This window comes from Dermacentor albipictus, chromosome 2 (assembly GCF_038994185.2).
Source record: "Dermacentor albipictus isolate Rhodes 1998 colony chromosome 2, USDA_Dalb.pri_finalv2, whole genome shotgun sequence".
NCBI lineage: Eukaryota > Metazoa > Arthropoda > Arachnida > Ixodida > Ixodidae > Dermacentor > Dermacentor albipictus.
The window spans coordinates 70,238,792-70,256,643 of record NC_091822.1 but is presented as its reverse complement, the minus strand read 5'-3'; the positions used below and the strand labels follow the sequence as shown (position 1 = coordinate 70,256,643).

Below are 17,852 nucleotides of genomic sequence, written 5' to 3'. Positions count from 1 at the left end.
CAGAAATGCGAGTTTAAGCGCACGTAGTCATCGCGTAACATTTCGTGGCAATAGTTGAAGCATTATTAAGGGCTAGTAACGTACTGACCGAGAAAATAAATCTCAGATTACGTATAGCATCGGTGTGTTTTCGCATACCAAATTCGTGTGCAAAACAAATTTGTCTGCTGCGCCTCGATTCTGCGACGCAAGCCGTGTACAGTGGCAGTGGTGATTAGGGCAGACGAAGACACGAGGGTGATACGTTGTCGTTTCGGACGTCGTCTTCGTCAATTCAACGGAATAGACGGACAACGCAAAGCCCGTCTCAAGCTTTTCAACTATGGTCGTAGTGAAATACATATTTACTTCAAAAATTTTTTGTAAGTAAACTTATTAAGTTGCCTTTTCCGAAGCAACCCCGACCGCACTATTGCTGCCCTCATCAGAGACGCTCGAGGCCAGCGCACGCGTTGCAAATCTTATATTCTAAGACAACACGATGGGCTGTTCAGTCTTTACTCAGGCCGTCGGCCTGTTTTTGCACCTGACTACGCACGCTTGACGGGTGCGAAACCGATTTGCGCCAGTCAGGCACCGGCGACCCCGGAGCACGTCGGGCGATGAGCGCAGGCATCGGATGCGACCGTCCGTCGCGGACAGGTCAGCAAAGAAGGGGTACTTCAGGTGGTGGCCCTCGCAGGTGACCGCTAGGGGAGGACGGCACGGGGAACGCCCGAGTCCTCCCACCACGCACTGCGCCCTGCACTCCTGGGCCGAACGGAAGACGGTGCTGTCGTCGGCCGGACACCCGCCCGACGGGAAGTTCCAGGGGACGCATTTCCGGCCCTCGAAGAACCACCAACTGGACAGCACGTCCTGCCTGCCCGACCACGAAAGGAATGCGAAGTCACGTCAGCGCAACTCCCCTGCGCTTTTTACAGCTGCGTCCGCTCGAACGGTGGCGCAAGCATATATAGCCAGGGCTTCGAGGTTTCTCGCAGACGCGTGGACATGCGTTACGCGCAACTGAGGATACGACATGTCGGTGACAATGAGGAACCAAGCGGGCAAGTAAATGTTATCATCAATGTGAACCAACAAGCGATGACAAGTTGCCCCCAAGATCGCGCATCACGTGACATTAGCGGTTGCACGGATCCTTCGCATCCGCCGTCACTAAGGGAAGTGGCTCTGGCTAACACCCCAAGTGCTTGGTTGTGGTAGTTGTGGATAAACGTTGCGCATAAAACATACAAGGCAGTGATTGGAGTGGTGGTCGTGCACAGTTCAATTGCAGCATCACAGTCATCATAAAAATGCTTTTAGTCCTGCTCCAACCGGCGGGAAGTTGTCTTCGGCGGGAAGTTGTCTTTTCTCCCAGATTCATTCTTCTTTTTGTTTTTAAGGTTATTGAAATTCATCACGAAATGTAACCCTCACCGAAGCTCAACTTACATTTCAATAAATACTGCTCAAAGGGTTCACTCGGCTTCAATTTCTGTTGACTTCATGCAGATGCTGCGGGTAAGGAATTTGTGTATGTTTATTTCAAGAACCACATGGCACGTATAGAAAAGCAGCGTTCAAGCTTGGCGAGGCTTTGCTGCCCTGTGCAATTCAGCAGAGTACTACCAATCAAGTTCAATTGCAGGCAAGGTGCTAGCGTTTGCCGTTATATGACTTCTGTTAAAAATTAAATTATGGGGTTTTACGTGCCAAAGCCACGATCTGATAATGAGGCACTCCGTAGTGGGGGACTCCGGAAATTTTGACGCCCTGGAGTTCTTTAACGTGCACCTAAATATAGGTATACGAGTGTTTTCGCACTTCGCCCTTATCGAAATGCGGCCGCCGTGGCCGGGATTCGACCCGCGACATCATGCCTAACCGCCCAACACCATAGCTACTAAGCAGTCACGGCGGGTTATAACTTCTGTTAAATGATGGTCTTATTTTACTTTGTTGCGCAATCGTGCAATTACTTTTTTAAACAGGTTCCTTACTCTTAGTTTGTATGGTCTTATACCGCGTACACGTCTATTACACGACATCAATAATGCTAATGGTATTGTGTATTTAATTTTCTTTTTTTTTCATATATTTCACTCTTGAGCCAGTGTATAAGTTTCTTGTTCAATCTTCAACGCGAGTCTCTGCTGTTTTCGCATTTCTATGGGGGTTAAAAGCAAAAGCGCTCGTGTACTGTGCATTCAGTGCACGGTAAAAGAAGTTCATGTGGTCAAATTTGATCCAGTGTCCCCGACTACGGCGTATCTTGCAATCATATTGTAGTTTCGGCGTGCAAGATCCCAGAATTTAATTTTTTTTATCAATCACGACAGCATGTGCAGCACGTGTTCGGTGTTCATCGTAGCTTACCTCGGGGCTAAGCCGCAAGACACGTAACGTGACTACATCGCTGGCCTCTGCTTGCTTTGCATAGTCGTTACTGTCAGGAAACGGCTCATTTTTGTTAGCCGCTGATTTTGCTTTCTCTTACCAAGCCATCGAATCTTTACGCAATGCAAAGTTGTAAACCGTGCCGACGATATGCTGCAATTGGGATTATGATGGGAACAGAACCTGGAAACCTGACAGCGGGTTAATGTGGGAAAAGCAGTAATAAGGCATGTTTGTAGAAGAAACGTGAAAACCAAACTAGGCTGTAAAAGAAAAAATTGGTATTCGGTTATCAAAGCTTCTATTTCGGTTATCGAAATAGAAGTCCGGTCGGTCGGTCGGTCAGTGTGCGTGTGTGTGTGTGCGATAGCTATAAAAAAAATTGCTATCAAATTTATTGAATAGCATATTTCTCTAATCTAAGGAGTACTTCACTTCTGTTCGAAATTTCCACTCTCAGTAGAAGCCACCAAGGTGACAATCTAAAAATCGAATTCTGGGGTTCTGTGCGCCAAAACCAGGATCTGATTATGGGGTACGCCATAGTACTGGGCACTCTTGAATAATTTTGACCTGCTGGGCTTCACTAAACCTGCATTCAATGCGCTATACATGCGCGGGATTTTTTCTTCTTTTTTTTCTTTTGCATTAAGCTCCCATCGGAATGCGGCCAGCGCAGCTGGGATCGAACCCGCAACCTCGAGCCTGGCGGCGCAAGGCCAGGGTCATTGAACCAACGCGGCCGGCGAGGCGGTAGCCCACCGAAAGCTTCCTCATTCCAGGCGCACTAAGCGCGAACCACACGCTAGCGTCGCACTAACAGCGTGGCTCGCGTGCATATAGGATAGTATGTGTCACCTGGCACAGCTGGTGAATAGCGGCTTGCCGAAACACTCCTCGGCCGGGCGGCGGCCCCCGTGCTTGCAGCTTTGGCGGCAGTGGGTCAGCGAGGCGAACCTGTTGGCGCCTCGGTTGCACGTGTGCACGGCGTCGGCGGCCGTCTCCACGCAAGCGTTCACCGAGCGACGGTAGTGGAACTCGCGCTGGGAGCTCGGGTGGCAGAGGGTGTAGAACACGTCACCACACATGGGGCGCTTCTGCAAAAGAGAAGCGTATTATATACCCTCCCTTACAACGACCGGCTCAGAGCAAGCAAAGTCTCACTTAGCAGTAAGAACCGTACCGAAGCTTTCCCGTAGGCTGTGTCCTAAAGCAATCACCAACCTTTTGAACCTTTCGAAGCTGGTTTATATGCCTGGGTGCTGCGGAAAAGCCTCATGACATCTCATTTCTTTAAAATTATGGAATAGTGCAACGACGCAACCCACGCAAATTCTGTTCCACGCTAGCAGACGAAAAATAGGAAAGCCGCTACTTGGCAGGGTTGCCAGGTTTGGCTATTTTGCGCCAAATTGGCTGCTTTTGAAGGCTCGTGGCAGAAATTTTTTTTAGTTGGCTACCTGGCTACTTCCCGGCTATATTTTAAAATCAACATTTTTCTGTAAAACTTCAGCCAAACCAGGCAACACGTAGATGCTATAATTCGCTGAACTAAGCCTTTTATGACACACAATGTGTGTCATAAGACGAATGGATGGATGGATGGATGGATGGATGGATGGATGGATGGATGGATGGATGGATGGATGGATGGATGGATGGATGGATGGATGGATGGAGGGATGGATGGATGGATGGATGGATGGATGGACGGATGGATGGATGGATGGATGGATGGATGGATGGATGGATGGATGGATGGATGGATGGATGGATGGATGGATGGATGGATGGATGGATGCTATTCACATTAAAGGGACACTAAAGGTTAATATTAAGTCAACGTGGACCGCTGAAATACCATCCCAGAAACCTCCAAACGCTTGTTTCACGCGAAGAAGAGACTTATTTTAACAGAAAATGCGTTCTCAAGCGTGCGCGTACCTCTAGCGCATTTCACGTCGCCCGCCCTCCAATCGAGGAGTGGTGACGTCATGGTCTCATAGTGACGTTGTGCCGTCGGTGAGTAAAATGGCGCCCGCAGACGGCGCTACGGCTTTTCTGCCCAAAGCGCAAACGCGCGGCCAGAAACACAGCCAAGACAGAGCCGACAGCAGCGGGAAAGCGGAACTATGGTGGCTAGCGGTAGGGAAAGCGCGCGACGATAAGCTGGTTCTTTATTTTATGACGCCAACTATGACGCGATGCTGGGCTCGACTTCAGCAATTTAAGCAGTGATGAACGTGACCTGCAGCGGAAGGCTCGCGCTGCCGGCGTCGTTGCGTACTACTACGACGGACACTGTATGTCATGGCTGTACATATTCGCACATTTGTAGCTTTTCCTTAGTGAAAACCAAATGCACCATTCATACGTAGCCATCGAAGACGCAGCCCTGTCTTCGACCTGCAGTTGTTCTTGCGCTTCGGAGAATGCAGGCAAGACCAAAGGAAAACCATTGCGCTACGGGAAAGCATTCCATTGAAAGGCACTCCACACAGTTAGTCGGCGTTGAACTTGCGATCCTCTGGACGAAAGTGCAGTGAGCACACTATGCGTTTTTACGGCTCTTTGCCAAGGCGCTGTGGCAGACGTACGGCACTTAACCACTTCGAATGGAGAGGTTCACTCGTTGGCACACAGTGATAAGTAACGTTGTATTCGCCGCTGCAACTGCCCTTAGCCAAGTTCTGCGGACCATTCGCGCATTCCACGACATGACATGGATGTATGGCATTCTCGCTGCTTGTTCCAAATGCAAGTTTCGCGAGCCAACAGAACCAGCACAGCACGACGCGATGACTAAACAAGCGAAACTCCAAAGCGCGCGCGGCGCAGAGTCGAGCGCGCAGAGTCGAGCGAAAACGAAACCTTTCGACCATCCATACTAAAGGGTAACGCCGAAATGTTTTTTTTTTTTAGAATCAAGCAGAAGTAGACAAGAAGCATTTTCTCCCGTCTTATAACCTCATGAAATGACCTTTTTAATACGAATAGTTTAGTACTAGTGACTTAAACTAAGATGAGGAGTGCCTTCGTCATCGGGCTAGTACCGGGATGTCGCTGGGGGGTCTCAATTCGTGTCATGCATTTGCCTCAATTTCTCGGTTACTAAAGCTCTGTCCGCGATTATATTGACGTCTTAGACGTTCTAGAGCATTGCTTTATCACTTTAACTTGACTTCATAATAACCTTTAGTGTCCCTTTAATAAGCAAGATATAAGATTGAAAGCAAACTAAAACCCAATGGCACATACACAGTTTACCCTCTGACATAACTTAGACTCCACTATCACCGCCATCAATAATGGAAAGAAATCCTGACTAGTACATGATACTCCCTTGCAACTTTGAGATGTGGAGCAGGAATACATTTACTAATGAGTAAAAAGTGAGAATAGTGCACAATATTGCACACGATTTATTTGCTGGTATTATTGTTCAGTGAAAACTACTTGCGTTTACCTAATCATTTAAAAAGGCATAACAATTCCCGAATACAAAGTCACCATTTCTAACTTGATCCCCAAAGTGACGTTACAAATAAGTAGTAGAGCACTAAACATAACAGCTCCAAAAGGAGCAGTTCATAATCGGCTACAGCAATGTAAAGTTAAGATATGGCATAGGGATGCATTGACTAATGATTAAAGAGCGAGAATATTGCACACGACTTATTCGTTGGTACTTTTGTTCGATCAAAACTACTTGCGTTCACTTAATTTATAAAGGGATAACAATTCCCGAATACGAAGTCACCAGTTCTAACTCGATACCCAAAGTGACGTTTCAAATAAGTAAAAGGGCACTAAACATTACAGCTACAAAAGGAAGTCCAAAAACAAGAAAGGGGCTGGCAGATGGAATGGCACACTGTGGTATAAACTTTTTTAAAACAGGGTTGTAGTGCCTCAGACAGGCTGGCCAACGTTTCGATAGGTGGACCTATCTTCGTCAAAGGCGGCCTCGTCATCCTCGGCGTGTTAGTTTTAAAGGGTTAGTGCAGTGACGTCACGTGCGGGTGTTGTTGCTGGCGGCTGGTTTTAAAGAGAGAGATTACAAGAGGGAACAGGCGCTGTCGTCCGACGTCTGTGAGCCTCATTCTCAAGACGAAGGGACAAGAGCGTGAGAGTGGGCACGCGGGGAGGAAAGAAAAGAAATAGAAGCAGAAAAAAGGGGAAAAAAAAGCAGGGGGGTGCCAGGGCCGTACCAAGACACAACAAAGGGGGGGGGGGGAGTGAAAGAAAAAGAAAGAGAAAAATGAAATCTTTAAGAAATATGGGGGCTTGGGAGCGTGTTGGGGATGCGAACGGTTAGGAGGTAATCCGGGGGAGTCGTTGGCGGCATGTTTTTGAGGCATTAGAACGGCCGGTCAAGCAATAGGTCGAGTAATTTTGAAATAGTTAAGGTGGCGACGGGGAGTCTGCGGTGCAATGTGTGGGGTGAATGAAAGGCAGCGGCATGGTCTTTCAAGGGGCACTGCCCCACGCGCTTAACGTAGGTGTCGTTACGGCGGCATCCAGAAGGCGATGGTTGAGGCGCCGAAAAAGGCATATTGACTTCGGTCAATATGCGTGGTCAAGCGCGTGGGGCAGTGCCCCTTGAAAGACCATGCCGCTGCCTTTCATTCACCCCACACATTGCACCGCAGACTCCCCGTCGCCACCTTAACTATTTCAAAATTACTCGACCTATTGCTTGACCGGCCGTTCTAATGCCTCAAAAACATGCCGCCAACGACTCCCCCGGATTACCTCCAAACCGTTCGCATCCCCAACACGCTCCCAAGCCCCCATATTTCTTAAAGATTTCATTTTTCTCTTTCTTTTTCTTTCACTCCCCCCCCCCTTTGTTGTGTCTTGGTACGGCCCTGGCACCCCCCTGCTTTTTTTTTCCCCTTTTTTCTGCTTCTATTTCTTTTCTTTCCTCCCCGCGTGCCCACTCTCACGCTCTTGTCCCTTCGTCTTGAGAATGAGGCTCACAGACGTCGGACGACAGCGCCTGTTCCCTCTTGTAATCTCTCTCTTTAAAACCAGCCGCCAGCAACAACACCCGCACGTGACGTCACTGCACTAACCCTTTAAAACTAACACGCCGAGGATGACGAGGCCGCCTTTGACGAAGATAGGTCCACCTATCGAAACGTTGGCCAGCCTGTCTGAGGCAATTCAACCCTGTTTTAAAAAAGTTTATACCACAGCTACAAAAGGAGCAGTTTATAATCGGCTACAGCAATGTTTCTTCTTTTGTGATTAGCTATGGCGGCAGCCTGGTGATGTTTTTGGCTACGTTTTATGCACCTGCAATGAATTGCCTACTTTTGTGGCTACATTTCGCGATTTCCAGTCTACTTTAACTTTTTGGACCTGGCAACCTTGCTACTAGGTGTGTGCTGCCTGTTGAGGAATATCGGCTGCTCCACAGAAGTCACGGACCGCGCGAGTGCATTTCATTCAAACAGGATTTTTCTTTCCGAAAATATTTTTCACCGACCACACATACCTCTCTCTTGCCGTTGAGCAACAATGAAAAGAGGACGAGGGGTGTCCTTGTTATCACCTATTCGCAGGAAATGCTCATTGCCGGAATACGAACGTATATTTCGAAGCACAATATTCGAATATTTGTAACTTATTCTAACAATAAAAAGGATGCAACATGTTTTCTCATTATGTTATTTCACAGTCCTAGGACAACAATTTTGGGAACATTGAACGAGGTTATAAGGAAGGAGGGGGGGGCACCATATACATTTTCTTTAATGAAGCAGCATTTTGCGAATTTTCATCTGCTGACCGTAAAATTTATTACTTTAAGAAATGAGCTAGAAACTGAAAACGCACAGGATTTTCTCCACCTAAAGGTTTATCTATGCTGTAAATCGCAACAACGTGACAATATGAGATGTACGCAGAAGTAAAGACAGAGTCCCAAAGATGAGCCCGTTTGAAAAGCGTAGCGTTTTCAAGCATTATTTTTTTTATTTGGGGTGCGCCTGTTAGGCTCCCGTTCCTTCAGCAAGCATCGGCGTTGTCCGTCGTAGCCGAGTGAACGAACACAGCGAAAGTTGAAAGCGAACGCGAAGCGCAGCGGCCGATGAAAGAAGAGAGCGCGAGGAGGGAAGCGGGGGAGGAGGCTGCAGTGAAAGCATGAGCTGCAAAACGGAGGAAGAGAGCATGGCGAAAGAGTGAGGAGGAAAGCATAGTGCAGCAGGAGACTACGAGATGGCGCCATAGTACTTGTAATCCGATTGTATGTGTGACGCCAATTGTGTAGTGCCTTCTGGAAGCCACGCGGGCACCAGCGATTACACTGAAACCTTCGACGAGTCACGTATAAAAGCCGACGCGCTTGACCCGCAGATGAGATTTTCGACGATCGCCATCTTTGCTCGCCGCTATCGTTCTTCTTGAATGTTACGTGTTTTGCAACGCTTCCCTCCGTTTGCAACGTGCCGCACGAGACAGACTGTCCGCGCCAGATAATATATCGCGAAATGAAAACTCGTATAGAGCTGCGCTCGGATATCGCATTCTGGAGTATCGTAACAGTCGGTGAATATTTTTTAAGGTTTCTTTGTTCACAAATACAGAAAATGTCGTGAACAACTTCCCACTTACTTCCATTTGCGCCGAAAATAAACATGTTTGCCCCATTATACTTGCGTGGCCTTAAACGTTGTTGCGAATTTAAGAAAAATTGCAAATCCGTTAATTGTCATTGTCATCCGAAAATCTTCAAATAATTTTTTTTATGTTGACAAACTGTAAGTAGCAGTTTAGCACTATTGAGTCACGTGTAAGTAATGTGCAGTATTGTTAGAAAAATGATAAAAAAACAATCAGATATAGCACCCGTTTCGATCTCACGTGGAATTGGCCACCTGCGCCAGCGCAGTGCGCGGCCAGTTCATTTCTAAAATAAGACGCTCCATCACTCAGTGTGATACTGAAGTGGCCAAAGTGCAGACGATGTCGTTTTATGCGCATGTGTCAAAACACTGCGCAAGCGCGCGCTCCATCGATAACTTGCCTAACCGCACACTACTGGACGCCTCTTGACGCACACACACACACACTCTCTCTCTCATGGCACCTAACGAGGCTACAAAAGCTGTTAGGCTTCGCGTCGCCTGCTCGGGCCGGCGAAGAGACGGCCGCGAAAGTTTTTCCTTCGTGCAGCGCTAGCGTGAGTATGAAAATGCCTTGTATCTTTCCGTAAGCTTTCCGTACTTGCTCGTAATTTGTTCTGTTCGGTTGAGTCTCAGATTCCGAGATACGGCAGTATAAGTGCGCTATAATTTCAAGTTGAACCTTAATTGGTGTCTGCACGCTTACTAGCTCTCATAGTTCGCGACTGTGCCGCCGTCCTATTGTCTCTTCAGCAATCTAGCGAATTTGCGAATTTGAGATTTTCGATTTTTCTAGCGAATTTGCGATTTGAGAAAAGCGAATTTGAGATTTTCGCTTTCCTTGGTGCTTCAGATCACGTTTATTTGTCCGCCGCTTCTAATCCCTGCTGTTTTTTCGTCTTTGTAGGGCCGTATCACCTGCGTTCTCCGGGAGCCCTTGGTAGATGTGGCCAACGCTCCCGTTTGTCCTTGAAATCGGCAGTGCACCGACATTGTTCAATACCCGGAGCGTGTCTCCTGGTCAATGCGTTCCGGGCTCTTGGCGGAATCAACGTTTCCATTGCCGCAGGGCGTGGAATCAAAAACGATCAGACTCAGTCCCGTGTTTCCGAGTGTGGTACGACAAGGTGGACAATGCGACCACTGGCGAGGACTCCGCGCATGGAGGGCAAGAAACGTGAATGGCACACCGAAACCTTAATCGCCGAACAAACTCGGTATTCTCCAGCACGCGTCGGAAACGGAACCGCCTCAAGACAACGCGCGTTCGCCGACAAGGGTGCGCCTTCGACCAACGGCGCACCGAGTGCCTGGAAATATTCCGAGCAAAAATACGCGAGGGGCCCGACGGCGATGCAGCTGTCCGAGAAGCTCCGCGCAGAAGAGCCCGAGATGACGGAAGACGATTCGAGCAACGAGGAGATGGAGCTGCTGCGCGCTTGCCACCGGTGCAAAGGCCCCGATATCGGGGGCGGACTGGAGCCTAAACGAACCCTTGTCACCGTCGGACGGTACAACCGGGACATAGAAGCTCGACTGCTGGATGTTTGGACAGTCTTAAACGGCTTTTTCATGGCACTACTGCTGGTTTTGTTGGTACTTTTTGTGTCGGTTCTCCTAATGAAGCTTTGTTTTCTTTTATATTAGTGCACAAGAGTCGTAGACAAGGTGCCACCTATTGCTGCCATCTCGTGTGCCGTCAATGGTTTCCTTCCCGTATAGTGAGTCACTGTGTACGCCTGCCCTTCACGAAACCTTGCGTTACCAGCCGAGTCGTTATCAAAATCTGCGCATGAGGTATAAGGTGGGCCTTCGCTTCCCGTACCACGTGTTTTGACGAATCGTCGCACGGAAACCGCGCCACAGAAGCTATACGCCGTCAAGTAACCGACGCCATAGCAACTAGAGATTTATCTTTAAGGCCTTGTTTACGGCAGCGGCAGACACCGAATATGGCTGTATACCAATAACTCCGCGTGTGTATTTGACAAGCAATTTTAGGTTTGCTTCATATTTTATTCGATTTTAGAAGTGTTTGCGTGGGAGGTTGCTTTGTGCGTATTTCGCGACGTATACTTCATGTGACTACGGCCTATCCGCCGCATCAGATGCCAGCTGTGTTTTCCGGCTGACGTGATTTTGTGTACAATGCATGCTGTAATCAATCGGCTTCCTTGACTTGTCCAAGTACGGCTTGAAAGTGACAATAAAATAGATGATACCTATGTTTTATTTTTTAGTTTCATCGTGCTTCATTTCCAGTCTTAAACATTCTGGCGCAAATGTATTTGATGCTGGACTGCACCTACAGTGAAAGACTATGTTTGGTCATACTTTGACATTCGATCTGTTACGAAACCAACTGTTGACGTTTTATTCCTAAGCTGCCGAACAATTCGCCAGCACTCAACGTATACGCGCCGCTATGCTGACGTTAGGCAAGCCAGATGTTTTAATAATACGAATACTTCATTTCACTATAATGCAAAATGCATTCTACAAGAAAACTAGGGAAAAAATCGCAGCCCCTTCCAGTCCGTGAAGAAGATCGAACAGCGACGCTCTGTTAGTTACACCGAGTGTTACACCATGCAAGTCAAACTTCGCAAGCAATCTATATTATAAATCTCGGACGCGTACTTCGGGATCCCCTCCCTCCCCCCCCCTCCGGCGATGCCGTTTAAACTCTGCATCCCTGGCGTGCAGCTCGAGGTCGGTCCCACGACGATGAGCCCGTTCACGAGTTAACGCTCGCTGACGCTTGCGGTATTATGCAGCTTCTTCCTCAGGAGCACGCACTACCCGTGGTCTTCCTGTAGTTGTAACTGGGATGGAATGTGCGGAACCACTAATCCAAAGTTCCGTATATTGGGTGCAAAACCCAATATACGGCGGTCGCTGCAATCGTTTTGACGGTTGGTTGGATTGGTTTGACGGTTGACGTGGCTGCCGGCACTTCTTGCTCGCGCAAGAAGTTCCGGCAGCCACGCGCTCCTAGTATCGCGTTTCAATACTGTTCGTTGGCAGCAAACAGCCAACAGTTTTCTTCCCGGCAGGTTGGAATCCATCGTCGATAAATTCGATGCTGATCTGCCTCGATCGCCGAAAAGGCATCGTTGCGACGACCGTACGAGACTAGCGTACAAGGTAGCATTCTCACAGGGGGAAAGGGGTCCCTCCAACCCCTTTTCCTCTGTTCAGCTCTTCTCCTCTCCCGCTTGGTCACGTGGCCTCTTCTTATCGATGTCCGACAACGACGGCACAGGGTCCGCATAAACAGCTTCGCTGTAAAATCCGTGGAGCTTGACAGGACCCTCGCCTCCTAAACTTTATTATTTAGGCGAGAGGCGGTTCGATTCATTGGACGGAACGCGTGCGGCAATGAAAGAAAAGACAACTACTTTACTGTATCATTAACGATAAATACCTCTTCTTTCAGCGCCCACTAAAAAAGGGGGCGTTAACGCCGCTATCACTTAATTGCGCTGCAGTGCATCTATTACGTATTCAGAAAGGCGCGCTCCTAAATATCACCTGCTACAATACGCCCCCACCACGCGTTGTGTTGCTTTGATTCTCAACGATTGTGTGAATGCTTGTGCCGTGGGTGATTTTATCGTTTCTTAGCGTGTACTGTCAAAAGGAGCGAGTTAACAGTCGCCAGATCATTGTGAAACTTAGCAGGTTTCGTGCGGCTACGCTGGCCGACGGGCTTGGCATCCGACAAAGCGACCAGCACTGTGCACAGAAAGCTTTCCTCGGCCTGCAAGGAAATGATGCTCATGCAGGCATGCGATTTCCACATCAGTGCGGCTGACTTTTTGCTGCATCTCTATCCGCGCTGAAAGCTCCAGAGGCCCATCGAGTCGAATTGCGGAGTATTTGAAAATACAGCTCTAATGGCAGGCCACCAAAACAAATTTCGCGCCTTTGAGAACAAAAATGACGTCACTTCTGTAACAGATATGGTGTCACATTATTTTTCTTCCCAGAAGTGTTCCTTCATCACATTAACGACTGCAGTTGGGCTAGTTCGTGTTCATGCAATCGCTGTGACATAGTTAATAGCGCCTGGAAATTCACTGATGCGGGAATGCCAAAATTTCTTCAGAAACACCTTGAAATGTTGCCTGTCAGCGATCCGTTCTTGTTGCGCTGTTCCATTCAACTGGTCAACTACCTATCGACGCAGGAAACACTAGGGAACAGTTCTATGCCTTCTCAATTGAAGTGGGAGAGATTTTTACAGTGAAGCTGTATATGGCTAGCCGTTATGTCGGTCTGTCATTCGCTTGCACGCCGACAACTCCTCCGGCGCAACCCGATGCGCATGCGCGAAAAATAAAAACTGAGAAAGGGAGGTGCACGACTAGTCAGCACCACCTAAATAGCGCAAGGCTTGTTTACTCCGATCCATGACGTCACGCTACGTGGCTCGAAATTTCCATTGACAAGGCTGGCGTGACGAGAGAGAGAGAGAGTAAACTTTAATGAGCACCAGCAGTTCAGTCGGCTGGGCCTAGGCCTCCCACGATGGGACGTCGAGGTCTTGCCTCTTCGCCGCTTCGTAGGCCTGCTGGGTCGCCCAGAGTTGGTCGTCGAGATGGGAGCTGCGCAGGGCGGCGTGCCATCTCGACGAGAGGGTCACGGGATTAAGGTCTGGGTATTGATGTTTGCACTCCCATAGCATGTGAGGGAGTGTTGCCGATTCAGTTTGACAGACCTTGCACGTCTGGCTCGGGTAGATGTCGGGGTATATAGTGTGATAGCGTGTGAGGGAGGGGTATGTATTCGTCTGTAACAGGCGAAGGGTGGTTGCCTGTGCCCTGTTTAACTTGCGGTGAGGGGTGGGAAAGGTTCTTCTTGCAAGGTAAAATGACTTTACAAGGTCGTTGTACCTTGTAAGGCGGTCGCGTCCTGCGGGTGCACCTGCACCGTCTCCGGCACGGTTGACTAGTCCTCGTGCTACGGAGTGTGTAACCTCGTTGAGGTTGGTGAGGTGCGGGTGGACAACGCCGGCGTGTGCTGGGATCCAGACGAGTGTGATTTGATTTTCAGGCGAGTGCGGGGCTTGTCGTAAGATACGGAGTGATTGATGGCGTGACGAAAGCGGTGACTTAAAAATAACTTTTGCCTACTCGGAAGCATCCCATTTAGATTATACGGCAGCCGGGCCAGGTAACATGACGTGATGGATCGGAGTGAAAAGGCCTTGTGCTATCTAGTATGTGTTGGATTAGCTGCGCCACTGGTGACGTCGCTGCTCTTCGTCGCAGCCGAGCGCGAGCGCAGCACTCTCTCCGGCTCCGAAATGGTTAGGCCACGCTTCATACGTACTCCTGAGGAGCAGGCAGCTTTCGATCAGCGACATCACGAGCAGAACCGGGAGCGAGATCGTCTACGCCGTGCAGGTGCTGCAGCCCGGGCACAAGAACGGGCTCATGCAGCCCAGCGCAAGCAGCAACTGCTTACCGAGGATACGGCAGCCTATACCAAGCCGCCGTTTAATGAACCGTCGGGATTCATGCAGTGATAAACACCGGGGCCGCACGTTTTAGCTTCGCTGGTTAACCATCTGTACGGAGTGCTTGGGCGGTGATTTTTACTCCCACCCTCAAGCTGAGCTTTTCACTTCCGTCAGGGAGCATATCTAGGAGTCCGGTCCCGTTGACTTTCGAAATGCCGCTGACCCACCTGTGGACAATTTCGTGGAGATGCTAAGATTTTACGTATCTTATACCCTTACTGATTTTTACCGGGACACTACGATCCTGAAAGATGGTGCCTACATTGGTTCGCGCGTAGAGCCTGTTCTAAGTTAGCTTTCTTTATCTGTTCTTGATAGACGTAGTATTTTGTTACTTGGCAATACTTTTGCAGCTAAAGTATCTATGTATGTCGATGACTTGTGCTGATAGGAATACAGCCTGAGGGGAGAGAGGTTGCTGTAAAAGACGTTCTGAGTGTTTTTGAAAAATGTGCAGTAGGACTAAAGTTCACTCATGAGTTGCCAGTAGATGGGGAGCTTACAATTCTTAGATATTCACATCATTCTAAATGTTAGCTCCTTGTGTTGGATGCACTCTCCTAGGAGCAAGAAGCACTTGCTCGACTACCATTCGGAGCATTCAAAGTGGAGAGGCATAGCTACTACCTGCCCGAGGGCTGCTCTTAAAGAATGCTATGAGCACCAGGCTTCGTGCAGCGTTCAGCAACAAGCGAGCCATTTTCGTGGAGCTGGCTATACCGAAGACACCTCGTTAACAGTCACCGGGAGTCTCATAAAAGATGTTAAAGCTTACCCGACAGCCGCTCCGTGCGTTTACATTTACGCTCGTCCCAGCGGGCGCCCCGTGGCGTTGCCATGCTTCCACGGGGTGCCCCACCGCCTCAAAAAGGTGGCGAACTAGTGCGGTGTTAGTGCTGTTTCTTTTCAAGTGGACAGGTCTTGCAGTCTCACCCGCAAGAATTTATAAATTGCAATATGTGCCATAGGGTAATTGCTTAAAAACTTGATTGGTGAATTTTCGTTAATTAGGCGACTATGCATTTCCATTTTTTTGTGCAAGTAATGTCCGCCTGTTCGAATATACCAGCTCATGGACTATAATTGTGCTATCTGCCACAGGCAGTCTTTAAAAAAATTGGGAGTGTTCAATGAAACACCCTGTATAATATGCATCACGTTTTCGGAATGAACTAAGAGGGTATTGCAGACAATAAGGAAAACGGGGTGGGCAGCGATAAGTTATCAGCACCAGTGTAATGATAATGACCATCTTTAATGTGATGCCTTATTTGTGTGTACAATTAACTGCCGCCAATATCATCAAACAGCTAGCCCCAATAAACAGACAGCGCCCGGGCGGTCACGTGCATGGCCACGTGTTACGCATCTTGTTCGCCGCTCCGTGCTACGTGGTCCATTCGGGCTCCGTGCAAGGCCTCGCCTTATAACAACGACTGTGTACTTTGCTTTCCAATGACGTGGTCAACACGTGCGAATAAATTAACCGAAACGTGAAGATCTATGCTTCATCTACCATATGCAATACCTATGTGTAAACCGCTTGCGAAAACAGCCGCCCAGCCGCTACTGAACAGGTCCCTTTGAACTCACGGGACGTTGGAACGGAAAAGCCACGAGGTCCTCGCTGCTTTCCCCGACTTCGACGTTTCCGTAATCGCCCGCCGGGGCCTCGAGACCGCCGGGCTGCTTCAGTGGCTTGCCTTGTCTCGCGCTCTCGTTGCCGGCGGTAACCTGCCGAGTAGCGGCTTCATCCGCGACCGTCGTTCTCTCAACGTCTTCCTCGGTCCTGCGGGGACTGGTCTCGTTCAGCGTACCTGCGATGCGCCCACTCGTCGTTTTCGCTTTCGGTGACCTAACGACCAGATCTGGGGCCAGGATGGTCACTCTGGCCTCGGCAGACGACATGACCAGCTCCGGCTTCCGGTTATTGACATTCAGACGGCCGACGGCTGAGACAGCGGCCATCACGCGAGTCGAGCGTGCCATGGCGGCGAGGGAGACGAGCAGCAGGGACGCCACAATCAGCGCCATCATTACGACGGGCGCGCACGTTGCCCAGGACACCCGTCGTTTCTGGCGCTTGGATGGCGGAGAGCGAACGAGTCGGGGGCCGCGGAGGGTGCGGCGCTCGGGGACAACGGAACCCGAGCCGCCGCCGCTCGTCGCGCTGCAAGCGTCGCAGGCCCCGCTGCGATCGGTGCTGCTACCGCTACCGCTGTCACTGCTGCTGCTGGTCGTGGCGCTTGTCGTCGCGCTGCTCGTCGACGGATCGGCCCGACCGTGGTTAACGCCAGCGCCGGCCCTCGCCGAAAACGTCACGGCGCGGTCAGGTCCCATAGTTGGCAGGTGGCTCGGAGGCGGAAGTGGATCGTCGATCCGCTTCGGCGTCGTAGGCCATATTGCTTCGCCGGTAACCGGGATACCGCGCTGAGCTGCGAGCCACGCAGACTTCATGGCGTAAAGGTCTGCATCGCGGCGGTAAAGCAGCGGCGGATGCCGTCCATCGGAATGCCTGGTCATGTCGAATCCCTGGCTTCGTTCGTACGGAGGGTTGTAGCTGTAGGGCCCCTGTCCGGCCAGCTGGTCTCCCGATATCACGTACGTGGCGTTGTCGAATGCCTGCAGTGGCTGCCGCGGTCGTTTTCGCTGTGCTTGGGCCATGTCTTCTTCTCGGTAGTTACGAAACGCAGGCGTAATTCAAGGAGAGTCGTAATCAGCCGAGAATGATTAGGCCGCTGCGGTTTAAACAATGGATATGACACGGTCGCCGCGAGAAGCGTGCCGCTGCTGTTCTTCTTCTTCGTTTGATAAAGCGTGGCTCGAAAAAAACAGCGATCACGACAAGAACGGTTATTGTACATTGCGCAACGATCGCAAGCGCTTGCAGGGATGGCTACAATGTAAAGAAAAATGTGGGGAAGCAACTATATCGCCGAAAAAAACAATACTTTATCTTATGTAGTGTTACACAGCGGTTAAAATGCGAAGCTCCTGCTCTTCCGTACATTCGGCACAGGCTAACCATAATCATTGGGTCTGCACGAGGATTCACGAAAACTCTAGGAGTCTCTAAGCTGTTGTTGTTGTTTTCCTGAGTGGTTGTGGCGCATTCCACAGTGGGGAAAGAGAGAGAGAGAAAGAAAACATTTATTTTTAATGAGGTGGGTGACTTCCTCGTAGGGTGGAGCCCTTAGTTCGGGGCCCCATTGGCTCGCGCCACTCCGCATATCCGCCGGATCAACGGTCGATGCTCTTGCGGGTCTAAGCTGGTCAGCGCAGTCTCCAAGAAGGAAAGTGAAGGTGAAGGA

General features: G+C 49.6%; 1 protein-coding gene and 1 long non-coding RNA gene across 2 annotated transcripts; one reads left to right on the top strand and one right to left on the bottom strand.

Annotated features, from left to right (window-relative positions):
• Window positions 1–325: 325 nt before the first annotated feature.
• LOC135908229 (uncharacterized) lies at window positions 326–17,332 on the bottom strand. Its single transcript, XM_065439983.1, has 3 exons — window positions 16,135–17,332; window positions 3,241–3,479; window positions 326–862 (listed from the first exon to the last, which is right to left on the bottom strand). Exons 1-3 carry the CDS (start codon window positions 17,203–17,205, stop codon window positions 502–504), a joined length of 1,671 nt encoding a protein of 556 aa, XP_065296055.1. The 5' UTR covers window positions 17,206–17,332; the 3' UTR covers window positions 326–501.
• On the top strand, window positions 9,318–11,246 carry LOC135908189 (uncharacterized). Its single transcript, XR_010566239.1, has 2 exons — window positions 9,318–9,571; window positions 9,922–11,246. It is a non-coding gene; the product is annotated as an uncharacterized lncRNA (long non-coding RNA).
• Window positions 17,333–17,852: the final 520 nt, after the last annotated feature.

What these genes read in the sequence shown, in the direction of transcription:
- LOC135908229 (XM_065439983.1), bottom strand. Translation starts at nt 17,205, where the DNA reads ATGGCCCAAGCACAGCGAAAACGACCGCGGCAGCCACTGCAGGCATTC. An exon ending in CTTTTCCGTTCCAACGTCCC is followed by an intron (nt 3,480 to 16,134) that starts GTGAGTTCAAAG and finishes TCTCTTTTGCAG; the next exon opens with AAGCGCCCCATGTGTGGTGA. An exon ending in CTATTCACCAGCTGTGCCAG is followed by an intron (nt 863 to 3,240) that starts GTGACACATACT and finishes GTGGTCGGGCAG; the next exon opens with GCAGGACGTGCTGTCCAGTT.